The sequence below is a fragment of the Phyllostomus hastatus genome, unplaced genomic scaffold (genome assembly GCF_019186645.2).
Source record: "Phyllostomus hastatus isolate PE091 unplaced genomic scaffold, TTU_PhHast_1.1 phas_scaffold_216, whole genome shotgun sequence".
In the NCBI taxonomy this organism is placed as follows: Eukaryota; Metazoa; Chordata; class Mammalia; order Chiroptera; family Phyllostomidae; genus Phyllostomus; species Phyllostomus hastatus.
Genome location: NW_025334018.1, coordinates 365,892 through 393,793, shown reverse-complemented (window position 1 = coordinate 393,793; position 27,902 = coordinate 365,892). Strand labels below are relative to the sequence as shown.

General features: G+C 39.2%; 2 protein-coding genes across 2 annotated transcripts in view; one reads left to right on the top strand and one right to left on the bottom strand.

The window, feature by feature from the left end:
• Nucleotides 1-3,423: 3,423 nt before the first annotated feature.
• Nucleotides 3,424-14,479, top strand: CD160 (CD160 molecule). Its single transcript, XM_045816874.1, is given in 5 exon segments — nt 3,424-3,826; nt 4,453-4,741; nt 4,744-4,774; nt 4,816-4,827; nt 8,072-14,479. Coding segments are annotated over 5 exon segments (642 nt in total). The 5' UTR covers nt 3,424-3,658; the 3' UTR covers nt 8,214-14,479.
• Nucleotides 14,480-18,915: 4,436 nt separating this feature from the next.
• The window catches only part of RNF115 (ring finger protein 115), an 80,860-nt gene continuing 71,873 nt past the window's right edge, over nt 18,916-27,902 (bottom strand). Inside the window, exons 5-9 of the mRNA XM_045816488.1 lie at nt 25,366-25,440; nt 24,124-24,196; nt 23,120-23,213; nt 21,183-21,298; nt 18,916-20,519 (exon numbers count right to left, since the gene is read on the bottom strand). Coding sequence (XP_045672444.1) covers nt 20,388-20,519; nt 21,183-21,298; nt 23,120-23,213; nt 24,124-24,196; nt 25,366-25,440 — 490 coding nt within the window. The 3' untranslated portion in view covers nt 18,916-20,387. The remainder of the gene's footprint in view (nt 20,520-21,182; nt 21,299-23,119; nt 23,214-24,123; nt 24,197-25,365; nt 25,441-27,902) is intronic.

The following is a 27,902-nucleotide window of genomic DNA, read 5'->3' as shown; positions in this document are numbered from 1 at the left end:
GTACAGTTGTTCATATAATACAATAATTAATAAATAATAATACAAGAATAATGTTTCACATACTAACAACTGTAAACCTACTATTGCCCCACCACATATACAACTGTCAGGGATGAAAAATCATCCTTAACCTTCAAAGTTCTTTGGCTGGTAGCCTAACAATCAAATTAACACAAGACAGATTAGCAGGAGAAAAAAGTTTAATAATATGCCCAACTCCTGTACATATAGAATAAACCCAGGAGCACTGAGTAACTCCCCCAATGGCAGAAGCCATTACATTTAATACCACCTTCTTGTCTTCAGACATGATGATGTTGGCATTAAGAAAGTCAGTTATGGAAAAGCACAGCAAACAAGGTTCAGATTGTTATGGAAATTTAAGTCCAAGCCTTCTTCACAGATACTGAAGGCAGGCCAAGTACAGTTAAAGAAACACTTTTACAAGTGGAGATTTCCCTTACAAAAGTAAATGTCCTTTTACAAAGGGAAATGTCTTGCTTTTCAGAGCTTCTCCCAGGTCTGCTTTTCTTAAAATTAACCAGCCAACCTAAAATAATCCCGAAGTGACATATTTTGGGGTGGCAAACATCCTAAATCCACAAAAACTTAACATTTTAAAATAAAATATTAACAAATCCTGCCCTGGCTGGCGTAGCTCAGTGGATTGAGCGTGGGCTGGGAACCAAAGTGTCCCAGGTTCGATTCCCAGCCAGGGTACATTCCTGGGTTGCAGGCCATAACCCCCAGCAACCGCACATTGATGTTTTTCTCTCTCTCTCTCTCTCTCCCTCTCTCTCTCTCTCTCTCTCTGCCTTCCCTAAAAATAAATAAATAAAATCTTAAAAAAAAAAAAAAAGAAAACAAATCTAGACATTATTTGCTAAGAATTAAAATGTAAATCTACTAACATCTGTCATGCACACATACAAACAGAATGAATGTAAGGAAACAGGAATGCATATATGGGTGTATATGACAAAGCATTTCAATTTCAAGTCAATGATGAAAAGAAGTTTTACTCAAATAAGGGTATTAGAATCACTGGTGGTTAGCCTGAAAAAATTTAAGTTTGGTCTGTACCGCATACTTTCCACTAATATAAATTCCATTAAGACCCCAAATTTTAATGTGAAAAATGAAGAAATGAAAGAACTGGGGGTGGGGGTATGAGAATTTTTTCAGTTTTGGCATGGAGAAGGCCTGTACAGCATGTCACAAAACCTGAAAGCCATCACAATAAAAGAATGGATTGATTATTTTAATTAGATGAAAAAATTAATTCTGCAAAACAAAAACCACCATAGAAAAGACAAACTAGAAAAGTATTTCTACCTCCTATCACAAAGGACTAATTTTGGGGTATATCAAAAAGCTCCTACAAATCTACCTAAAAACACCAAAAACAACCCAATAGAAAAATGGTCAATTTCAGAGAAAGGGAAAAACAAAATGTCTCTTGAACATGTAAAAATGTGCTTAGCACCCTGGCCGGTGTGGCTCAGTGGATTGAGCACCAGCCTGTAAACTGAAGGGTCACAGGTTCAATTCCTAGTCAGGGCATATGCCTGGATTGCTGCGGTCCAGGTCTCCAGTTGGGGGTGCGTGAGAGGCAACCACACATTAATGTTTCCCTCCCTCTTTCTGCTTACCTTTCCCTGTCTAAAATAAGTAAATAAAATCTTTTTTTCAAAATGTGCTTAGCTTCCATCATGATAAAAACTAAATCAGGACTACACTGAGACAATACTTAACCTCTCATCATGTTGCTGGCCCTGGTGTGAGGAAACATTCTCATGTGCTGGTGGAAATGTACACTAATGCAACCTCTGTGAAGGACAATATGGCAATATTACTCAAAATAACAAATATACACACCCTTTGACCAGCAATACTACTTCTAGAGCTGTATCATTAATAAAATGATGAATGTACATGGTTCTTCATTGCAGTAGGGCTTGGAAAAGATTGGAAATAACTGAAATGTTCACTAATAGAAATCCTTATCAATAATGTAACCTAATTATGAATACTGTCCATCAATTTTTATGTAGTGATATGAAACGGTCTCTAGGACATATTGGTTAAGTAAAAAAACCAAAACGTATTCTTTTGAAAAAGGGAAACTACAGAACTGTTTATATATGCACACAATTATCTTTACAAGCATCCATAATAATCAGGCAACATTGGTTGACTCTGGGGACGGGTATTAGGTCATTGTGGGGGGTGGAAGTTGGAAGGAAACTTTTAACTGTATACCCCTCTTTGAACATATTTAAACATCTACAGAGAGCCTTCACTGGTGTGGCTGGGTTGGTCATTGTTCTGAAAACCAAAAGGTCACCTGTTCAATTCCCAGTCAGGGTTCATTTCTGGGTTGCAGGTTCAGTAACCAGTCAGGTAACATTCAAGAGGTGAGAGGCAACTGATTGATGTTTCTCTTACACATCAATATTTCTGTTCTTTTCTTTCTCCCTCCCTTCCCCTCTCTCTAAAAATCTTTTTTAAAAAAACTCTACAGAAAGTACACCTCACTTGATTTACTATTTTTATTGCATTTTTTCCATCACCATTCATGCCCTTTATATTGCCCTCTCCCCTACAATCACTGTCGTCCATGTCACCAACCCTACCCCCATAGCTGTCATCCAGTTCTCCGAATTTGTCCCCACTTTCCTTGTTAGTTTAGTCTGTTCATTCAATTCTGCATAGCAGTGAAATCATATGGTATTTACCTTTCTTGGACTGGCTTATTACACTTAGCACATTTTCTAGGTCCATTCATACTGTTGCAAAGGGTAAAAAATTTTTTATGGCCCAGTAGTATTCTATTATGTAACTGCCCTGGGGTTCTACTTAAGACTCATGAGGGATAAATCCCATCTTTTTGGTAGCCAGGAAGAAAAGGACCCACTTTTCTTGACCTTAATGAAAGGGTGAAAAATAGTTCATTTTTCTTTTTTGTTAGAATGCTATTGCCCACCCCATGAGACATTCTGCTTATATTATTATTATGTGTTGCAAACAGCCTGGTAATCTGGCCCTCATCTACTGAGGGACACTTAGGCTGCTTCCTTATTTTCATGATTTTAAGTAATGCCACAATGAACATAGGGGTACTTATGTTCTTTCAAATTAGTGTTTTGGGTTTATTTGGATATATTCCCAGAAATGGAATCACTGGGTCAAAAGGCAAATCCATTTTTAATTTCTTGAGGTATTGCCATACTGCTTTCCACAGTGGCTGCATCAATCTGCATTCCCAACAGTGCCAAAGGGTTCCCCTTTCTCCACATCCTTGCCAGCATTTGTTGATTCATTGATGATAGTCATCCTGCAGTGTGAGGTGGTATTTCAATGTGGTTCTAATTTGCATTTCTGATTAGTAACATTGAGCATCTTTTTATGTTTCTTGGCCATGTGTGCATCCTTTTTGGAAAAGTGTCTATTTAGGTCCTTTGCCCATTTTCTAATGGGATTTTTTTGTGTGTGTCTTACAAGTTCTTTATAAATTTTGGATATTAACCTGTTACCAGATGTACCTGTGATTTACTATCTCACTTCCCTCATGCTCAAGCCCTCCTCCACCACCTCCATCAGACTCTAGTCAACAGAAGTTAGTGCCTTGAACAGGATATGCTCTTGGAGCCCTAGAATGCCTTGTCTAGGGTTCTCCCTATCCTTTCAGAAAAGTGAGGCCAAGGACACCAGCAGAACCATCTACTTCGAGTTCCTGGAGCTGCCAACAATGTGCAGGACGCTGATGGCACCTGGCAGAGGCTGCTTTGCCCTGGCCATTCTGCGGGCAACTGTGGACATCCAGCTTAGCCCATCTCCAACCCCCAGAGCAGACAGCCATCAGGAAGATCTTAAGACTCATGAGGGATAAATCCCATCTTTTTTTTTTTTTGGTAGCCAGGAAGAAAAGGACCCACTTTTCTTGACCTTAATGAAAGGGTGAAAAATAGTTCATTTTTCTTTTTTGTTAGAATGCTATTGCCCACCCCATGAGACATTCTGCTTATATTATTATTATGTGTTGCAAACAGCCTGGTAATCTGGCCCTCAATCTAAGTAAAGTTCCTACAGGCTCACCCACTGTAAATTTATGAAATCCAGTTTTGCCAACTCTGGCAGCCCATTTAACCACTCTGTGCCTCATATTTGTTTATAAAATGGGAATAACACCTGTCTCTAGGACTATATTGAGGATTGAAAATACAAAAAAGCACCTTAAGTTAAGGGCTCTATAGGTTTCCAGAAGGACAGTAAAATACAAACCATTCCTGAATTTCAGGTCTCCATCAGATATAACTCATAGACAATTCTTCTAAGAGGACTGTACTTTACATCCAAGGGGCAGCCCCCATCTCTGCCTCAACATCTATCTATAAGTCAATTTCATTTACCACATATACCCAAGCTCCCATGGCTAATTCTTCCCTTCCTGTTTCAGGATGCATGAACATCCTCAGCTCAGTTTCCCAGAAAGGAAAGTGATTAAGCTTAATCTGTACTGTGGAGCATAAGAAATTAGAGGCTGAGGGGACTGTAGTATTTTTGTGTAAGGACAGGTCTTGGTACTGTTCCCCTGAGACCAGCCTGGAGCAACTGAGAGTGAAACACTATCTTGAGACAGATGGCATCCGTGAAAGTTCATCTCAGTTGGTGTTCACCATAAACCAAGCGACACCATCAGCCAGTGGGACCTATCAGTGTTGTGCTAGAAGCCAGAAATCCACCTTCAGGGCCATTTTTTTTTTCCATTTTAGTCGTAAGTGAGATCCTAATAGTCCTAATACCACAAAGTAGGACATAAACAGGGTCAGTAGCTACAAGACAGAAGTAATTATTTCAGGTCCTGAATAGGCAGTCTCCTTAAGAAAAAGTCCTTCAAATTATTACTCAATCCTTTCCCATCACTCACACTGGCAAATGCTGTTCTCCTAACAAGGTAATCTCATTCTGTCTTCAACTAAAAAAAAATCTTACTGACATAGTCATCTCATTGTTATTGACATTGAGATTGGGTCACAAGGAAGAAAAATAACTTACCCAACGCCACTCACTGGCCAGAGCCAGTATAATTTAGAACTCTTCATTCCCAATTGAGAGCAATCTAAAGGATGTGGTTATATTTCTAAATACAGGCACTGAACCTTCAGGATGGAACAGAGAGACAGATTTAAAATAAAATGGATGGTTGTCTTAAAGACCATTCAGTTGTAAGAAACAGAAACCCATTCAAGCTGCCATAGGTTAAAGGGGAAAAAAATAAAGCAAGAAATATTGTTGACCTTTATGAGGTCATTTCCAGGAACCAAAACCAGAAACTAATAGAACCCCAGTTACTGTCTCAATCTCTCTGGGATAGCAAAGTCTCTCATCCCTGCGTATCTTCTTCATTTTGTGCTCTCTTGCTGTTATTACTTTGGCTCAGCCTAAATATGGGAACTTCAGCCTCAGCTGCCCAGCAGAGAGTGATTCTGTTTCTATATGCCCAGATAATGATGCAGGCCTTCAAAACTAAAAATTATATTCTACCTAGAATTCTACACCCAACCAAACTACCAATTAAGTGTGAAGAAGGAATAAAGACACTGTCAGGCATGCAATGACTCAAAAAAATTTGTCTTCTATGTGATCTTGAAGCTACCAGAAAATGTGCTTTAGCAAAACTAGAAAATGACTCAGTAGAGTGGATAAAATGGGATCCTGGAAAGAAATAATTTAATAGAGGGAAGGGAGTAAGGTAATTCTAGAATGGAAAGTGCCAAAAAGAGCATAGTCCAGAAGAGAACAAGAGAAAGATGGCTACAAAGGAAACTCTAGGGGGTAAAAATGAATTGATCATCTCTCCCAAGGCCTATGACAGATCTAGTGAAGAATATGAGCCCTGGCTAGTGTAGCTCAGTGGACTGAGCACAGGCCCGCAAACGAAAGGGTCGCTGGTTCAATTTCCAGTCAGGGCACATGCCTGGGTTGCGGGCCAGGTCTCCAGGGGGGCATGCAAGAGGCAACTATACATTGATGTTTCTCTCCCTCCTTCTCCCCCACTTCCCCTCGGTCTATAAAAATGGGAAAAAAAAAAAAAACCAAAAAACCCCCAAACCAAAACACCTAAAAAAAAACCCCAAAACAAAAAAAACCCACAATCTTTTAAAAAAAAGAATATGGAAAACTGGGTTAAAAAAACAGCAGGTGATCATTATCTCCAAGGAAAACACTAAATTTTCCAAAGGAAACAATCATAGGGAATATAACGTGACTCTGTATTAAGTAACATTTACATAATATGTTATGTAGACATGGTTTTTGAAAGATGCACAGAATGCTACAGGTTTAAGAGAAACATCCTTATCTTCTTTCAAAATCAATAGATAGTATCTAAACTTTATCATCAAGAAGTGGTAACTGAGCATAGTATTTAGAAATACGGTGAAACATCTCAAAGAACTGACAGTGACGGAATAAGCCTAGAAAGATAACGGCAGACTGCTATTATTCTTTATGAACTTCCAAGTAGCATGTTACTTTTTAAGAAAATTAAGTATAAATTACACCCAAAATTAAAACCTGGGTGAGCCTTTTAACAAATGTTTTCATCCCCTCTGGTGGTTAGCAGTCCATCCAATTTTCCTACTTTAGTCCAGGTTTCCTTTCTAGCTTCTCTGGCCAAGCTACAGCATTAAGCACTTGCATTCTCCCTCTATCAACTCCCATCTTTACTGACTTCTGTGACTGTGTTCCTGTTTGTTTGGTTTTTTTTTTTCTACCTTTCTGGCCATTCTTCTCTCCTTCTATGCCTCTTATTTCCACATTCCATCTCTCACACATGGGCATTCCCCAAGACTCATCCCTAACCTTCCATCTTTCACTTTCTCTCACAAGTTCTCATCCACCCTCATAATTTAAACCTGCACTTCCTTGCAGCTGACCCACAAATCAACTCCTTCATCTCTAAATACTTCCCTAAGTTTCAGTTAAACATTTCCACTGACAGCCAGCCTCCAATCTCCTGAATGACTTATCACCTCCTCAAACTCAAACCTATCGTCCCGAGACTATTTCTGTCCATAATTTAGTCAAAATTTTGGTTCCTCCTTTTACCTGCTCCCCTCTACTGTTAGTAAATACTACTAGTCCTTCCCCACATTTGTTCCTCTCTCTCCAAGTGTTCTCCAGGTCATCATCTCACACTTAACACATTCCAATAGTCTCCTAACTGTTAAGTCCCTTGAGCTCCAGCTGTCTTACTCATTTTTCTCTCACACCAACCTCAGGGCCTGGCAGTGAGCTGTTGCCTAATAAATGGTCCACAGACTCTTATGGTCTCTAACTCCAATCCATACAGCCAACAGAAATTTAAAATGCTAACTTATACATGACGCACCACCATTCGGTTTTAATGCTTTTCACTGTCTATGGGACGAAATCTAAATTACATTAGCCTGGCACTACTATTTAGTACTGTTCCAGCTAACTTCACTCACTAGTGAAACTGCTTGTAATCTACTGTTCATGTTCTAATTATTTCTATTTGTGATGGTTCTCCGTTAAAATACAATGGCTTCTCATCCTCTCAACTGTGTCAAGCATGGTGCTAAGTCATATTTCATGTAATCTTCATGGTCTTTTGAGAAAGGGAATTTGTGTAAACTTACTTAGCTACTACTAAGTGGGAGATAAAAATCCAGATCTATTCCAAAAGCCCAGATTTTAACTTAAGGTGAACTGTTTGATCCACTCTAACAGATGGTTTGTAAATGAGACCTAGTACACCCAACTCCAAAGTAACTAAGCTATTTTAGCTCTCTCTGGCATGACTTTACAGTTCCTTCAAGGTAGGCCTATTTGCATCTTCAGTGTGATAAACAATGGATTCCATATTCATTTATTGCTGCTAAAGCAAATCATTATCATCCACAACATTTAAAAAAATACTTAGTTGGGCAACGAATTATACTGAGAGAGATACTTGGAGACTAAAAGATGTTCTAAGGTGATACAAAGGGAAGCGCTGATTTCTGACACCCTTCCCTACTACCCTGATTCTCTTCTGAACCAGAAACTACACAGTGATGGGGCTGAAACAAACAGGACACCATGAGTTCAGCCACAGTAAAGGCGCTCTCAGTTCAAGCTTTCTCCAAGAGGTCTGGGTGATGCTGGTCACTAGTCTGGTGGCCCTTCAAGGTATGTGCAGGTAAAACCTCAAACACACCAAGCAATGTTGTCTAGGTTACTCTCCAGAAGAATGGAAAGAAAGCCAACTGGGAGAGAAAAATACTCAACCCCAAGCTGTTCACAGGAAAACATCAATCCAATGAAGGCAAAAATGATCCAAAGAACTAAAGATTTCATACTAACTAGGGAAGGATAGATGAATCAGACTTTCCTTTGGGTACAATAGGCCTCTGAGAAAGCCAAGTAAATACAGCTGCCTCTATGCACTAAATGAACAGAGAGAGGGCTACAAGTTGAGGCCATTATATGAAAATGAACAAGGTAAGAGACAGACTTACTCTGAAAGTGAGGTTTGAACAATGCAGCTCCTTGGCAAAAGCTGATGGCCAGACCGAGTACATTTAAAAACTTTTGGCTTAGCCCTCCGAGTACCATTTATCAATATGAATCAGGGTTTTCCCTATTAGATTGGAATTTGCAAAGTTTTGTCACATTTTTGCATAATCAGTAACTAATGCAGGTCTGCCTATCCTTGGCATTCTAATTCCATTTGGGCATTCCTCAAATCAATAACAAACAGTTTGAATGCCACCAGAATGTAAGCTCTATAAACGATGGGACTTACCTTGTTTATTCTAACAAAAAAATAAGTACCAGGCACATGTAGGCTCTTAATAATTTGTTTGAAGAATTGGTATGAAGGGCTAGGCTTTACATGGTGGTCCTAACCTCAGCAACAGGAATAGATGTTAAATGTTGCCCCAGTTCACAGGAATACAGGTCCTTTTCTCTCTAAAACCCTGTCCTCTCAGTAATTACCTACCATGATCTAAAGCACCTTCTCCCAACTCTTTTACATCCCTCCCTATTCAGAGACTGCCTCCTCCCATTTCTAGAAATGGGCCACTTAACACTCCCTTAATTCCAAATCTTTAACTACAAGCTATCAAAAGGAACATGACCCTTGGCAAGGACCTGCCAAATGTAAGCCTTTGCTAGTTTTCAAGAAGAAACTGATGAATATAAAGCACTCTGGCCTGTTAGACATATTCTTTTTTTAATAAAGATTTTATTTTTAGAAGGGAAGGAAGAGAGAAAGAAGGAGAGAAACACCAGTGTGCGGTTGCCTCTCGTGTGCCCCTCACTTGGGACCTGACCCACAACCCAGGCACATGTCCTGACTGGGAATTGAACCAAGGACCCCTTGGTTCACAGGCTGGCACTCAATCCACTAAGCCACACCAGCCAGGGATAGACATATTCTTTTAAGTCTAAGTTTCGTCAGATGGTTAGGTTATTGTTAATAAATTTTATTCCTTCATACAGAATAAAAACTTTAAAGAGCAAATTAAGTTTAGCCATTCAATCTAATACCACTTATTACCTCTGACTCCCAAGTACTGCTGGAGTAAAAAATCTCTAAGCTCTTTTCCCTTCTCTAGTCAGGTGAAGAGAATGAAGTTTTGATAGTTCATTCCTTTTCTTTTCCTCCTTTCCCCAAGAAGACTTACCAGAATTATTAGTAAAGAGAATAAAAGTATATGTTTTCTCAGGCCTAGGGGGATCATATAGACCAAGTTGTCATACTTACAAGTGACAAAAAGGATAAGGGACTTTCCTGAATCTGTGCTTTCCTCATAACTAATTTCGGTGAGTACCCCATCCTATCACCATGCCAACATTGTATTCAGTGCTATACATGGAAAACATACCTTGAACTTGAGTAAGTAGTATCTATATTCTTGACTGTCCTATCTTCCAGCAAGGAGAGATTGATGGTTAGCACCCTCCCCAGTTCCACAGAATGTTAGATTTGCTAAGGATCACAATTGCAACTTTAGCAGTAAAACACAACACATAATACATTCCATGTTTTTTTCCTTTTCCACTCCCTCTCTAGTCATAAGCACCTATCAAACACACATCCCAGGATGAATTACATGAAGTATTATGTTGCTATTCTAAGTTGTGTGGTAGTAATACAAACTTTTCTTTTTTGTCTACAGCTCTGTAAGAACTTTGTGCCAGAAGAAACTTTTTAAAAAAGTCACAATAAGATAAATATGACTCTCTTTAACTTGGCGTCTTTCACATTACAATATGTACATTAAAAAACAAAGAAAAAAACAAACAGGGCACAGGGGAATATGCCAAGAATCTGGGGAATATAAAATGTGGCAAATGAGTGTATCTCTTGATCTTCCCTACTCACTGCCAGAGCAAACTTGCCTTTCTTTCCAACTCAGTCCCAGCAGGTAAAAAGCAGCTCTAGCAAAAGTGGCTAGTGTGCAGTTCTCACTCAAACACTAGATAAGTACAAATTTTTGTGTTCCAGAAGAACTCTTCCTCCCTCCCTTCTAACATAGTAAAACAAGCAAGTCAAGCAAATTGAGAACACCAATTTTTTTTTCAAGAAATTTTTATTTACCACTAAAGGAGGGAAGAAAGAGGAAACAAGCAAAGATAGGCAGGACAGGAGAAAAACTGACTCAGACCCAGTGTTTTGAACTGGCATGAAAACAGAGGAAATGGTGTTCAAGAGCAATGCACATAACACTGCTGTAGGAAGATTTGTGAAGACCAGATGCACTACAGATCACAACTGTCTACTTTCAACTAAGTACCTGTCAACATCTTTAGCCATTTCATTTTTTATATAAATGCCAAAGCAATATTCACAGCCTTTATCTCCTAAATTCACAAATCCTCTCTCCCTCTAAACATATAAGCTCTTGTCATAGTTAAGCCAAAAGGAGGGGACAGGAAGAAATATCTCTGATAGAAAGAAATACATGAATAAAGAGGTAGAAACACAGAAAATTTAAGTGGACCTAAACAGCAAATCATCAAAAGAAACAGATGCCTTACCTGGGATCCTTGGCCAGGACCTGCCAAAAGTGGGAGATAAAGTTTGTGGGAACACAGAGAGAGAAGGCTGAAAGAGACGGGTAAGACCCTTATTAGTAACAGTCTTAAACCTCAAACTCAAATGATTTTGGATTTTGTCTTATGGAAGTTAAAAAAAACTGGCATGGAGTCAAAGACCTGGCTCTGCAACATACCAGCTATGTGTCCTTGAGCAAATGAAGTTCTGAAATACATCTTACAAATCAGTACATTCTGTATTTCAACTGGATGTATTGTAGATTCTGCTGTGACTAATAAAGACAAATAAATTTAATAGCATTACTGAAACCATAGCAGCTCTTTGTTACATATTTTTTTCACTAAGGTACTAAAAATAAAACTATCACCTTGTTGGAAATGAGTCTAAAAATTTGGAGGCCTTAAAAATGATACATCTTATTAGAAAAGGTAAAGAATCACAAGTCTACATCCCATAATACACAGAAATAAGTGTACTAGCTGCAAAAGGAAAGGCAACATATAGACTCCACTTCCATGGACACCTTCTAAGTGTAATCTGGCAAAGCATAAGGTTTATATGTGTAAGATCTTAGAGTTGAATGCATGTAATGCCAGTTGTCTGGCAGGTATGAGGAATCAAACCCTCATTGTCTTTTGGATCAGACAACAGCTCTATTTTGATCCTGGAAAAAATCTCCAGTTGTAAACATTGTTTTTTACCCATTATATTTTAAATCCTTGAGACAGCCTTGTGGTTTCCAGCCTACTGCTGGAGACACTGACACTACTACAAGCTACAATTTCCTCCTTCAGAATAGCCACCTGTGATGTTTACCCCATCAAATACTTCTCCAACTCCCTGCGCCAGAAGTTATGCAAGATTCATTTTGGAAATTCTCAATAAGAGAACTCTGTCCTGCCAGTCCCCCAAACTCCCAAATCTCCACTGGTTTATTCTTATAAACAGCAACTGTAAACAAGATTCTTTGCGTCTCCACCAGGGCCCAAAGAGGATTTTCCCCTAGCATCATCTGTCTGTATAAGCCTTGCTCCTTTTCCTCCTAAAGTGTGTCTTTTCTGAAGTACTCTTCACCTCCAAAACCCACAGATGCTGCTTTATTATTATTTACAACAGATACACACTATGATTCCCTCCTCATTAGACTGACATATTTAATTAGTATTCCTTAAAGAAACAGCACCTGAACACAAGGGAGAAAGACACTGAAACATGCAAGCCATGAAAGAAGTTAATTTGCAGCAATAATTTAACAAGAAAAAAAATTTAAAAGCAATTACATTTGAGATTAACTTAATATAATACAGATGCAATGCATGATGAACATCCTTTCCTCAAAGCCTTTTATTCTTAACCTCATGAATCACTGGACTTTTACCTATACTTAATCCCTTCAACACACCTTATAACAGGGTGCTTGCCAAGGCCAACAGTGTCCCAAAACTGAACTACAGAAACACAAGGGCCTGAGGTATGTACAATGAGAGAATCAGACCATCAGGCTCCAGTCCTCTGCTGTGTCACTGCTCCTTTTACCTCAGTGCTCATCATAGCCTTTCTACTTCTCAAGTGAAATGTGCATGTCTGTCTGTCTGTGAATATATACACACACACATATATAAATGTGCAATACAATGACACAAAGAATTTTTATAACAACCACTAAAAGTGATACTGTTGCAGAAAAAGTGTTCCCCCCCAAATCTTCCTTCTAACTTAACTATTGGACTAGACAGTACTGTACAGGGAAAACATTTAACAAGCATTTGTTCAATTGTTATGTAACAAATGTTGACAACTAAAACTTATAATAAGCTAAGGAAGCTATTTGATTTATAGCCCTCCCCATATCCTCCACCTAGAATAATCCCTTTTTCTTAGAAATTAGTATTGTAAGGAAAGAATCAAAGAGCTATATCAACAGGGACAAAATGTCACTCTGGATCCTGTAAGTTCCTCAACTCTTCAGAGAACTGACACTAGGAACTTCAACGGAAAATTAATTTTTGTACCAGAATTATTCCATCTCACTGCTCCAAATTCATCTGCTGAAAGTCACCACCCTGTTTAACTCTGCATGGGACTCAAAGAGTAGGCCATTTCATATGAAAGTAGAGGCCTCAAATCTAAGGGCTCAAGATCTGAAACTGCAAGTTTTCTCTTCTCTTTGACAATCAGGGAAAGCTAAGGCACGCCCTGACTCCTATTAAGGCTCCAGATTTCCGCATCTGTAAGCCTCCCGGTTGTAAATTAATGAAACACATGGGAAGTCTGGGTTATGTAGCCCTCTGCCTTGGGCACTGTAACTTAACTGTGTTTGATATATTTTAGAGCAAGATATTCCTAGAAACAAGCTATCAACCCCACACATGTTATGGTGTTAGACCAATGAATCTACAATGTTTCTTCCTAGAATAGGAGGCATTTCAGACTTCTAGGATAACATAAATAGAAGAGAAAAAATACCTATGACACACACAGCAAACTGGTCCTCATCCTGTATGTATTTCTTCTATGGTTTAACAGTAATATTGAGGTCTCTAAACAAGACAGATATTTTGGACTTCCAGTCAAGATGGAGGTGAGGGTAAACATGCTTCGCCTCTGCACACAACTACACCAAAAATTACAACTAGACTACAGAATAATTATCACCCAGATTCGTCAGATAATCGAGCAGTATGGAAGTCTGACAACTAAGAATTTAAAGAAGCCACATTCATCCACATGGGCAGGAGGGGCAGAGATGAGGAGTAGTGCAGAGAGGCAGCCCCACATTCACGGGTGGTAGAAAATTATCATGAGGGATACCTCTGGAGTGAGCAATCCCAGCCCCAGACCAGACTACCCCACCCAGTCCAGGGTTCCAGCGCCAGAAAGATAAGTCCCCATAACTTCTGGCTGTAAAAACCAGTGGGGGTTGGGACAGCAAAAGAAACTGCAGGTTTCTCAAGAAACTGTTAAAGGGCCTGCAAAGGTTTCAGGACATATGCAGACCCACCCCATCTGGGATTCAGCACTAGAGCAATAGCTAGAAGGGGCACAAGTGGCACATGGGAAGAAGGGGAGAAAGTGAAGTGACTGGCAACAGGAGTGTGCCGGGAGAAGGCTTCCTTCTGGGCAATCTCCAGAAGCCCCACAGTAGCACTATCCCCTCTCGAAGTCCTCCCTACCCACAGAGCCACAAAGCAATGAATCGGTTTGTCCCACCCTGGCAATTACCTAAAGCTCTACCCCACGTAATTTACAGGTGCCTTGTCTCCAATAGGCCACTCTACTACGACAGGGAGTCAAAGCAGCTTTACCTAACACACAGAAACAAATACAGGGAGGCTGCCCAACTGAGGCAACAAAAAAATATGGCCCAAATAAAAAGAACAAAACTCCAGAAAAAGAATTAGATGAAACTGAGATAAGCAACCTGTCAGATGCACAGTTCAAACTACTGGTGATCAGGATGCTCAAAACTCATCAGGTACCGCAATGGCATAAAAAAGACCCAGGTAGAAATGAAAGTTGCATTAAGTGAAATAAAGAAAAATCTACAGCGAACCACAGTGGAGGGGAAGAAGCCAAGAATCGAAACAATTTGGAACATAAGGAAAAAAAAAGTATTCAATCAGAACAGCAAGAAGACAAAAGAGGAGAGAATAAGGAGCCTCTAGGACATCTCCAAACGTAACAACATCCAAATTATAGGGGTGCCACAAGGAGAAGACAAAGAGCAAGAAATTGAAAACTTCTGACAAAATAATGAAAACTTCCCTTATTTGGTGAAGGAAATAGACATACAAATCGAGGAAGCACAGAGAATCCCAAACAAGTTGGACCCAAAGGACCCAAGACAACATAATTAAAATGCCAAAGGCTAAAGATAAAGAGAAAATCTTAAAACCTGCAAGAGAAAAGCAATTAGTTACCTACAGGGAAGTTCCCCTAAAACTGTCTGCTGATTTATCAAAAGAAACTTTGCAGGCTAGAAGGGACTGGTAAGAAGTATTCAAAATGATGAAAAGCAAGGACCTACAACCTAGAACACTCTATTGAGCAAAGCTATTGTTTAGAACAGAAGGGCAGATAATGTGCTTCCCAGATAAGGTAAAGCTGAAGGAGTTCATTGTCAACAAACCATTATTATATGAAATGTTAAAGGGAACAACTATGTAAGAAAAAGAAGATAAAGAAGATAAAGAAGAAAAAGAAGATAAAGATAAAGAAGATAAAAGAAGATAATGTGCTTCCCAGATAAGGTAAAGCTGAAGGAGTTCATTGTCAACAAACCATTATTATATGAAATGTTAAAGGGAACAACTATGTAAAGAAAAAGAAGATAAAAGAACATTAAAATGGCAACAAATTCACAACCATCAGCAACTGAATCTATAAAGCAAACTAAAACAAACAAGCAGAACAGGAAAAGAACCACAAATATGGAGATCATTTGGAGGGTTATCAGCTGGGAAGGGGAAGGGGGAGAATGGGGGATAAGGTGCAGGCCTTAAGAAGTACAAATTGGTAGGTACAAAATAGACAGGTAGATGTTAAGAACAGTATAGGAAATGTAGTAGCAAAAGAACTTATATGCATGACCCATGGACATGAACTAAGGGGTGAGGTATTATTGAAGGGAATGGGGGGTTCCAGGTGGATGGAAGCAGAGGGGGAAAAATTGGGAGAACTGTATAGCATAATCAATAAAATATATTTAAAGAAATAAAGAGAAATCTAAAAAAAAAGACAGGTATTTCCATTAAGACACTTTTTAAAAATATATATATTTTATTGATTATGCTATTAGTCATCCCATTCCCCTCCTTTACTCCCCTCCACCCTGTACACCCTCTCCCACCCACATCCCCCCCTTTAGTTCATGTCCATGTGTCATAAGTTCTTCAGCTTCTACATTTCCCATACTATTCGTACCCTCCCTTTATCTATTTTCTACCTGCCATCTATGCCACTTATTCTCTGTAACTTTTGACTTCTCTCCTCCTCCCACTCCCCTGTTGCCAACTGTCCATGTCATCTCCTCTTCTGTGGTTCTGTCCCTGTTCTAGTTGTTTCCTTAGATTGTTTTCATTTTAGGTGTGGTTGTTAATAATTGTGAGTTTGCTGTCATTTTACTGTACATGTTTTTTCATCTTCTTTTTCTTAGATAAGTCCCTTTAACATTTCATAAGACAAGGGCTTGGTGATGATGAACTCCTTTAACTTGACCTTATCTGAGAAGCACTTGATCTGCCCTTCCATTCTAAATGAAAGCTTTGCTGGATACAGCAATCTTGGATGTAGGTCCTTGCCTTTCATGACTTAGAATACTTCCTTCCAGCCCCTTCTTGCCTGCAAGGCCTCTTTTGAGAAATCAGCTGGCAGTCTGATGGGAACTCCTTTGTAGGTTACTGTCCCCTTATTTCTTGCTGCTTCTAGGATTCTCTCCTTCATTTTTATTTTGGTTAATGTAATTATGATGTGCCTTGGTGTGTTCCTCCTTAGGTCCAACTTCTTTGGGACTCTCTGAACTTCCTGGACTTCCTGAAAGTCTATTTCTTTCGCCAGAATGGGGAAGTTCTACTTTATTATTTGTGCAAATAACTTTTCCACTTGTTGGTCTTCCTCTTCCCCTTCTGCATATCCCTATAATTCAGATGTTGGAATGTTTAAAGATGTCCTGAAGGTCACTAAGCTTCTCATTTTTTTGAATTCTTATTTCTCCATTCTTTTCTGTTTGGTTGTTTCTTTCTTCCTTCTGGTCCACTCTATTGATTTGAGTCCCAGTTTTCTTCCCATCACTATCGGTTCCCTGTGCATTTTCCTTCATTTCACTTATTGTAGCCTTCATTTTTTTTCATCTAATTTGCGACTAACTTCAACCAATTCTGTGAGCATCCTGACCACCAGTGCTTTGAAATGTGCATCTGATAGGCTGGCTATCTCTTGGTCATTTAGTTGTATTTGCTGTGGAGCTTTGATCCAATCTTCTGTTCAGGCCTTTTGGGGGGGGGGGGGGGGTCTGGTCGCACCTATTACATATGAGGGGCGGAGCCTTAGGTGTTCACCAGGGTGAGGCAGCCCAGTCGCTGGGTTGTGATGTTGTATGTGGGGCTGGGGTCCGAGAGGGAACAATGGCACTTGCTCCTCTCTCCGTTGGATTTCAGTCCCTTCCACTGCTTCCCCCAAGCAAACTGGGCCTTTCTGGTGCTGATTCCCATGTGGGTGGGCTTGTGCATGTTCTAGGACCCTGTGGGTCTCTCCAACACACTCTCCTGTGAGGCTGGGAGTCTCTCCCTGCACCTTAACCCCCACAGGTGTTTTCAATCAGTGTCCCCAGGCTCTATTTCCCGATGTGGGGATCCTGGGTTTTGTGGTCTGTCTCACTGCCCAGTTTTGCCTGCTTTATCTGCATGCGAATGTGGGATCGCCCAGACAGCCAGGCACCTTGCGCAGTGCCTTGCTTCACAGGTGCTGCCTCGCTGGGTCTGCCAGCTGCCTATGTGCCCAGGATGCCTTATGAGCCCAGTGCCGCTTTTTGTGTCGTGACCCTCCTCTGCCCGGCTGCCTGACTCTGTCTGCCCTTCCTACCAGTCTGGATGAATATGTATATTTGGTTGTCCGACTTCCATACAGTTCAATTTTCTGTCTGATCTGCTTGTTATCTTGTTTTTAAATTGTTGCTGACCTTATTTTGGTTGTGTGAGGAGGCACAGTGTGTCTACTTATGCCTCCATCTTCGAGACACGTTAATTTGGCAAAACTTAAGTAAGATAAGGAAAATTCTGCTGTGTTCAGCATTTCTATTTTTCTTCCTTGTGATGGTTAATTTTATGTGTCAGTGTAACTCAGCCATGAGATGCCAAGATATTTGGTCAAACATTACTTTGAGTGTGTCAATGAGGGTACTTTTGATAAGATTAGTATCTGAATCAGTAGACTAAATAAAGCAGACTTCCCTCCCTAATATGGGTGAACTTCGTCCAATCAGCTGAAGGTCTAAATAGAACAAAATGGCTGATAATCCTGCTAGCAAGTAGGAACTCCTGCTTGACTGAATTAGGACATTGGTTCTTTCCTGACTTTTAATTCAAACTGAAACATCAGCTCCTCTTGGGTTTTGAAGCTTCCGGCTTTGGAATGAGAACTTACACAATCAACTCACCATTGCTCAGGTCTCTAGAATCAAATAGGAATGATACTACTTTCTCTCTCCAGGCTGGCTGACTGCATATCTTGGGACTTCTTAGCCTCTGTATCACATGAGCAAATTCATTATAAATCTATCCATGTATACACACAAACACACCCATACCCTATAGTTCTGCTCCTCTAGAAAACCCGAACATGCTCCTTAACCTAAATTAATGTGGATGTCTGAGATGCCTCCTATTCTAGAAAGAAGCACCACAGATTCATTAAGTGGGAGGGAGTCTGGGAAATAGCCATCTCCTCAATCTAATCAGAGCAAGAAAGTGAACAAACTTTCAGATAATTTAGACTGATGTTACTTGCTACTCTGCGTATTTAAAAGGCAAATCCCTGATTCCAGCGCTTTTGTTTCCCCCATTTTGTGAAGCTACTCAGATCCCTTCTAGTTCTCTAGCTATAAATAAAAATACAAATGCCTATGCTGGCACCTCCAGACACTTAATAGGCGGACAAAATTTGCTAGGCTACCACAATTTTTCTTAGACAGTTGAACAGTGACCATTAAATAATTGTATTATACCTCACACCTCCCTCCAGCTTCTTCACCGCCCTTTCCCCCCACCCCACCAATAGCCTTAGTTAATAGCTCACATTCTCCAAAGAATGAATCTCTACAGAGGTATGACATGAGAGGCATATGAAAAAAACATCTTTTATTTCCTCTGGGCCCAATCTGAATCATACCTTTATGGTCACAATTTTTATAGGCAGGCTATTAATTCAGCAGGCCACTTTTCTACTTTCTCTCTTTCCCACACTAGCCCTTTACCATGTATCAAAGTACAAAGATATCTCTAACCCTCCTCCCTCACCCCCTAAATCACAGTTTAGTGTATGATAATCAATAAAACTGAGAAAAGACTCCAAGCCAAAAAAGAGACTCACCAAAAAGTAGCCTTCTTGTTCTGCTCATCCCAAAATATAAAGGGCTGAGAACAGCACACAAACAAGTGCCCCTCTGTAACCCTTTGGGGGTATTAACAGTGATTACATGTCCCCATCATTTCCTTTGGAGACCTTGAGGTTTCAAGGACATTTTTAATCTTTTTCAAATGCTCCAAATAGCATGTGCATGCACACGGGACACTGTTAGGCTGAAAAAAATAAGGCCTACCTCTCGCAGACCATGTTGTTTTGGGCATGATCACAATAATCAGTTAGATTCCAAGTATAGCCAGAACCAAGCACACAGAAAGGTTTCAGAGAGGATCAAAGGGCTTACAAAAAATTATAATGGAAAAAAAATTTATGAGATAATATAAAATCTCAATTCCTAAAAGCCAATGAATTACTAAAAACAGTGAATAGAAGCAGTAATGAAGTCATTCTTTTTCTCTGAGGGAAATTAAACCTTAGTACCAAGTATTTCAAACATCTGTTCTTCTTTGCTTATATGCTGTCCAGCTCTTTCACAAAAAAAGAACCAGAATTAGATTCTTACCAACAGAAGACCCCTAAGACATGTCATGTTGGTTTCTGTGGAAACCACATTTTTTTAAGTAGTCTTTAAATATTAAAATGAGAAAACCAAACAGTATAATGATAAGCCACTTTCTCCCTCCCACTGTAATTTTTCTTTGCTTGCCATTAGGGGTTCAAGAAAAAAACAAAATCACTAGTCTCAGACTCCTGAATTAATCTGACCTCAATTTACAGCTAATGTGGCCAAGAATATATGCTTTTGTACAATTAAAACAGAAGGACTTTACGGCTCTGATTCCACTGTATTTACCGCAAAATACACTAATGATAAGGTGAAGGTTGGACAAGGAGGTGAAAACATCCATTACCAGATAATATGACAGACAGCAAAACTCTAGCTAGACTTTAAGGGAACTAATTCTATTCTGGCAAAGGTAAACCCACATAATTAAGTTTCACACTTATAAAATATATCATTCTGAATTCAGGAATAAGAAGCATTTGGTTGTAGATACAATCCCATCTATAGATACTAACTTTAAATTTAAAGAAAAACACTACATTAATATCATGGACTGGGGTTTCTTATGCGATCCCTAAATCCAGCTACTATTTTTTTTGTGTTGATACAATTTACAGCTGTGGTAAGATGACTACCACAGCCCTGGCTCAGATGTGGTCTTTAGCTTCAGAAAGTCCATCGGTCATGTAGCTGGCTGTCACTGCTAAATCTGTTGCTTGCAGAGGCCTCAGAGTTCTGGGTTTGCCAAGTAGAGTCCTCACCATTTAAACTCTTCCTACATATAGGACATGCATCATGCTGAAACAGAAAGATATCAGTCCATGTAAACAGCTTGACCTGAGAAGTTGCAGGTACTAAACACTTAAGAAATCCTGAGAGCTGGCGGGTAGAAAAACAAAAAGGTTATACATTCTCACATAGTGTGTACTGGGCTTCAAGGTTTAATACCAGGACCTCTCTCAAACAGAACTGACAGAAAGTTCTTAATAGCAATTTAACAATAGCTAACACATACCACCAAACAGAACTAACCAGAATCAGTGACCTGAGATGATCTAGGGCAGAGATTAGCAAACCTTCTGTATAGGGAGAGGTAATAAATATTTTTGGCTTTGCAGGCAATATACCACCTGTGTCACAACTACCCAGCTCTGCTGATGTCACACAAAAGTAGCCATAGACAATTTGTAAACAAATAAACACAGGTGTGTTCCAATAAAACTCCACTTACAAAAACAGATGGCAGGCCACAGTGATCTGTGGGTTATAGTTTGCTAACCCCTCATCAGAAGATTCAAATAGATAATAACCTAAGAAACAGTAATCGTGTTACTAGGATTTAGCCAGGGACTAAAATCTAATCTTCATTAACTATTAACTATACTCTTACTCTCAACTATCCCCCGACAAGATGTGACTGGCATAGGTGCCCTGTCACAGATGAGCGTGGTCTGTACTCACCAGTTCCAACCATGGCACAATACAACTGCTATGAAAGAAGTGGTTGCAGGGTAACTGCCGGACTTCCTCTTCAACTATGTAATCTTCTTTGCATACTGGACACTCTAAACCCATATCTGTTGGAGAAGAAAATGCCTTTTAAAGTAAACAAGAAAAAGAAGAAAGACAAAACTAGCCCAATTTCTTTAACAACCAAAGGAGTGCATACAAAAAAGATACAAAGGGCATCCAATAAGGATGGAGATAGGAAGCATGGATTTTATTTCAAAATGAGGTTGGAAGTGGTAGTAGTCTGGGATATAAAAAAAGAGGACTGATAAAAATGGGCCTAGTCTGGTAAGACCTAGATAGGAACTATATAAGTCCTACTTTTCAATGTAAACAATTAGAAGAAATAAACTAAGGCTTAGTTATCTCTTAGGTAAAACAGGAACAACGTCTTCTCAATGTGTGACAAACTTCTGGCAGTTTCCATTTAGAAAACACTGGAAATATGTTCGCCACAATCAAAGAACTCATCTTAGTAATCTTACTGTTCCCATTCAGTGTATTACTCTACAGCTACTCTTCACTTATAGATTCTCAGCTGGTGCCTCAAAAATCAATAAATTCAAAATCAAAAACATTAAACCATGGCTACTGTGGGTCAGTGCATTGAGTGCCAGCCTGAGAACCAAAAGGTTGCTGGTTCGATTCCCAGTCAGGGCACATGACTGGGTTTCGGGCCAGGTCCACAGTAGGGCGTGTGTGAAAGGCAACCACACATTGATGTTTCTTTCCCTCTCTTTATCCCTCCCTTCCCCTCTAAAAATGAATAAATAAAATCTTTTTTTTTTCATCAAAAACATTACATCATCTCCTTACTAAACCATTGCCTACTAACAATTCCCCCATTCCTGATAATGGTAGCATCATCTCTGTAGTTACAAAGTTGTATTATCTTAGAAACATCTTTGACTCTTTCTTCTCCTTAATTTCATTATGCAGTTGTGATAAAAGCATTTGTTTTCTGTATCTAGTCATTCCTTTCTATTAGCATTGTTACCACCACTTGAACCCCACCTGGATGCTGCAACAGCTCCTTAAATTCCTGTTTCTGCTTTCTTCCTCTTCTAATCTACTTTAGACACTATCTCTAAACTAATCTACTCTAAAGACCACTTAAATTCCCTTATTCCTCCATTTGAGGACCTATAAAACTTACCTACCCTCAAAATATTCAGCTCTAATTACTCTGCCACCTTTTCAATGTCCCCTATAACAAGGTCCCACCCTTTTTATCCAGTCATACCTCCCACTAGTCCCCAAACCAGATTCTATTTCAGGTCTAACTCTCTTTATACCTCATTCAGACATCATATCCATACTGACATTTTTACATTGGTTCATACATTTTGTTAAACAGAATGACCGTTCTAAGGTGGCTCATCCTGTCTTTAAAATCTCTGACTCCAAAAGTATGTGGGGAAAGAAATCCCCAGTCGAAAATAATGTCCTTTATCACTAAATTTCTCCAGTGCTCATAAATAAAAGATTTCTAATGTATCTAACTACAGAGTAGATATAAAACAAATTCCCATCCTCTCATTTATATCTTTTCCTATTTCCCCCAAATCAGTAAGTAGCATCTGTTCAACAATATTTTTCACACTGTTAACTAATTGTTTGGAGAGTTTTGCTTCCCCTAGTAAATTCTTTAAGAAATCAAGTCTTATGTATCTTTGCACCTCTATTTCCTGCAAGGCATCTAGAAAAGGGACATGGTAATTGTTTAGGAAATACCTGCCGACTAACCCTAATGAAAAGGGTAGGCACCTTCCTTAGCTGGAACCCAGGTAGGAATTTTAGGAGTGCTATAGCTTCACTTGAAGAACCTTAGTGAAGGAAGGTGCTGAAATTTTGAACAGAGATCAGAAGATGACAGAAACTGAACCTACCAACTTGTTCCTGAGTTACCGTCACTGTTGGAAGAGATGTGATCTTTTCCTTGTCAGCTGGAGGAGGCCCCGTGTTTTCCAATTGTCCTAAAAGCTACAAAATAAGAAAATAAAGCGGCAGATATCTAACTATCCCTGGGTAATGAGCTGCTCCAGCTGAGAACAAACAGTGTAGATATTAGAAATGTTAGTTGTTCTCACTCCTATTAGACTCTGACAGGCACAGGTTTCCCCTTTCCTGCTGCCAGAACACTAGTAATTGCTTTACAATTTAAGAGTGCCATGTGTATAAATCTACAGATAGTCCATCATTGCCAGGCCCACCTTTGGGCACAAAACAACTTTAGAAGCAGCAAAAGGGTTGTGATGTCACAAACAAAAATAAAGCTTAACAAAAATACTGAATTGATCCAAAAACTTCATTCTGCTAGAAGGAAGAAAAGGGTGGGAGTGTGGTAAGTAGCATAATGTAAGCCAAGAAATAGGTAAATTACTTTGATATAAACATCATGCTTTCTATTCTCAGTAATCCACAAGGGAAATGAAAAGCCAATAAAATAAAAAATGAACATTAACAAATGGAAACAATTATAAACGGCATGGGAATACCTTTTCCTCTGCTTTTTATCCCCAACTTTGCTCCATCTAGCAGAAATCCCTGCTTTAGCACATGAGGAGACCCTCCTTTTTATGTGAAGTAACTTAATAGGATCCTCAAAGAACTGAACAAGAGGCCAAAAATACAAAATACTGTTTGTTATACAAAAAACTTTTTCTTTCTATGGAGGTAAAACGATCTTCTAAAAAGGCTCCGTGAGCTAGAAGATACATGGATGCTGAGCTAAACCCATAAAACATCTCTTTAGTAAAATGCAAACCTCCAAGCTCAAAATATTAGAGAAAGCAGAGTGACTGCCATTTCAGAAAGGACCAGAAGGAAAGCAGGAAGCCACTGGAACTATGAGACACACTGTAACAGGCACCTTCAAAAGGCAGCTCCTCACCTGGGTTACAATGGCATCAAGCCCTGTTTGACCCCAGGCATAGTCCCCAGGGTTGGAGTGCAGCATCCCGCTCCTATACATGAGATGAGACAGACAGCATTAGATGGAGTGACCAGGCCCCACCTTATAACACAGGGAAAAAACAAAAGGCAGAGCAGAGCATTCTGTTCTCTCTCAGGCCCACAGTGCCAATAGTTCTCTAAAATCAAGTGGTAAAGAATTTCTCAATATTTTCAAGGTCAAACAGATTATCTATCTAGATAGTCTCCCATTCTCTAAAAATTTTTCTTGACCTGAATGAAACACAAAATGTGAAGCCACCTAAAACACCACATGACACACAAGAACAAAAGGAGTGACTCACTGCCTGTGGATTAAGAAAAGTGTGTCTTTTCTATGCCCACTTACATTACACATATTGGGAGCAGCTTTTTGAGGCGAGTCTTCCCTTTGTGGCTGGGAAAAATCTACAGCAGACGCCCCTCATTCAAAGAGGCCACCTGTAGTCCTGGACAATAAGAAGCTTTCAGGTAGAGAAGCAGCCACAGCAGTCTCTCTGAATCACAACTTAGAACAATTTACAAAAGAGGCCTGGCAGGCAGCACTTCTTTTTGGAGCTGCTGGTGCACTGCCCCAGTTGATGGAGGGAACATGTTTAGAGAAACTAGAGGTTGGAAAATAGGATAACTGTGTGGATGAACTGAGGTCCCTCTGGGCAAAGAAAGCCTTCTGGGGCAGAGTCAAAAGTGGCAAAATAATTATCTAGACAAGAAGAAAATCCATCTCAAACCTTGACCGTACGTGTCACTCTGATACTGAATTATATAGCCTTTTGTTTCTTCTGATGAACCTTTTGACTTTGAAAACAAAGAGGTTAAGTATTATGTTTTCAATTTCAGAAATTCTTAAGGAATAAAATCTTCCTATATGATGAGGAAAACCCCACAAATCAGATACCAAGCCTGGAAGAGACCTATTCATTCCTCACCTCAACACAACCTGTAATTAGATACATCCAGTGCCCAGATATCCTGGGGATCAGGATGACTCTTGTGAGCCTGAACAATAAAAAATAAGTTCTAATTAAGTCTGGGCTCAGCAAATAACGGCAGACTAACAGCCTGCCAATCACATCTGTGTACTCATCTATGCAGCTTTTTGTTTCTTACATGGCACAGGCACTACAGTAGCTAAAATAATGCTACTCTAGCAGAATAAAATAAAAAGCAATTAGTTACTTACCAGGTAAAAGGGTGTGGGGATCCACCAGGAACTGCAGAATTTGCAAAAAACCCTGCAAAGATCTGTTGTATTATTCTGTTGAAAAAAAAATTTAAATAACTCAACAGACTAATGAAAGTACTCTACAAATATCCATGGCTGACCACTATGGCTTGCTTTTCAATGACTATTATACTATAAAAAGCACTAGAACTCAGTCGGCTACCTAGTAGAAAGCTACTTTGCTATTATGCCTATCCTCCTGACCTCTGCTATCTTATACATTTAATATTTTTGTAATTCAGGCTGGAAAGGAATCTAATTGCATGGTAGTTTCAATCTGTGTTCCTTGGATACCTGGCAGCAATATGAGGAGACTGAAATAGATGCTAAACCAGTGGAATTTGGGGCCCATCTCCCTCTAACAAAGGCAATTCCATTTTTATTTGTGTTGCACATTGGGTTTCTGTGTAGGATACTATTAATGGGCCCTTTAAAAGAATTTTTTGAAAATAATTCCATTTTACAAATACATATCAACATGTTGTATTTGGTGTTTCAAATACTTATAACAAATACGCATAAAACTTATCTTTCTGAACACTTTAAGAAGACAAAGCTAACCAGTACTTTATCCTAATGAGTTGGTCATTGTTATTCAGAGATTACTGCATAATGTTTCGGGAAAAGAAAGTCAGTGAAGGAATTTTGCCCCTACATAAGCACTCCCCAACCCACCTTTATTGAGATATAATTCATATGATATATACTTTTCACCCCCTGGTTCCCACCTTAAGTATCAAGTCAATCAAATAACAGTCACAGTAGCCAATTAGATGCTTCCTATTGCTAATGCTAAACAGTAGTTAATTACACTATGTATGTTTTAAAATATGTCCAAAAATTATTATATACTCCTCCCTTAAGTGCAGACTGGACCTGGTAACTTCTTTCTTAATTGAGGTATAACTGACATATTAGTTTCAGGTGTACATGATTTGATTTGAAGTTTGTATATTGTAAATCGTCACAATAACACTAGTTAACAAAGTTACAAAATTTCCTTATGATGAAAATTTTTAAGATCTACTCTTTCACTCTGGCTGGTGTGGCTCAGTAGACTGAGTGCTGGTCGGCCTGTGGACCAAAGGGTCACTAGTTTGATTCCATCAGGGCACATGCCTGCACTGTGGACCAGGTCCCCAGTAGTGGGTGTCTGAAAGGTAACTACACATTGATGTTTCTCTCCTGTTCTTTCTCCTTCCCTTCCCTTCTCTAAAAATAAATAAATAAAATCTTTTTTTTCCTAAGAAGATCCACTCTTTCAACACCTTTTAAATGTGTAATACAGTATTATCATAATACTGTAATTAACTATCTCATTGTGGTTTTGATTCTTATTTCCCTGATGATAGTCACCATGCTTTATATTACATCCCCAGTATTTATTTTATAACTGGAAGTGTATATCTTTACACCCCCCTTTCACTCATTTTTCCCACCCTAACCTCACCCCCTCTGGCAACCTACAATCTGCTCTCTGTAACTTTGAGCTTGTTTTTTTGTGTGAGATCCTATGGCATATCTTTTTCTGTCTGACTTATTTCACTTAGCATAATATCCTCCAGGCCCATCCATGTTGTCACCAATGTCAAGATTTCATTTTTTATGGCTAAATAATATTCCATTTGGTACACCCCCACCCGATTTTTCTATCCATCCACTGATGGTAACTTAGGTTGTTTCCATGTCTTTATTATTATAAATAATACTGCAATGGGGATGAATAACTTTAAGAATCAGTGTATTTGTTTTCTTCAGATAATTGCCCAGAAGTGGAATTATTTGGAACATATGGTAGTTTTACTTTGAGTTTTTAAAGGACCCTTCATACCATTTTCCATAGCAGCTGCACCAGTTTATATTCCTACCAACACTACACAACAGCTGACTCCCAACTCCCTACATCCTTGCCAAAATATATTATTTCCTGTCTTTTTTAGTGCAGCCATTCTAACAAGTATGAGGTGATATTTCACTGCGGTTTTGCTTTGTATTTCCCTGATGATTAGTGATATGGAGCATCTTTTCTATGTATCTATTGGCTAAACTAACTGTATGTCTTCTTTGGGAAAATGCCTATTCAAACTTCTTTGCAATTGAGTTGTATACAAGTTCTTTAAAAAAACATTTTATTTATTTTTAGAGAGAGAGGAAGGGAAAAAGAAAAGGAGAGAAACATCAATGTACAAGAGAAACATTGAAGAGTCACCTCTCAAACTCCCTCAACTGGAGACCTGGCCTACAACCCAAGCATGTGCCCTGACCAGGAATCGGAACCAACCACCTTTTGGTTAGCAGGACGAAGCCCAAAGCACTGAGCCACATCAGTAAGGGCTGTATGAATTCTTTACATATTTTGGATATTAACCCCCTATCAAATATGATTTGCAAGTATTTTCACCCATCCAGACTGCCCTTTCATTTTGTTGATGGTTGCCTTTGCTGCGCAGTTTTTTAGTTTCCTGTAGTCCCACCACTTACTTATTTTTGCTTTT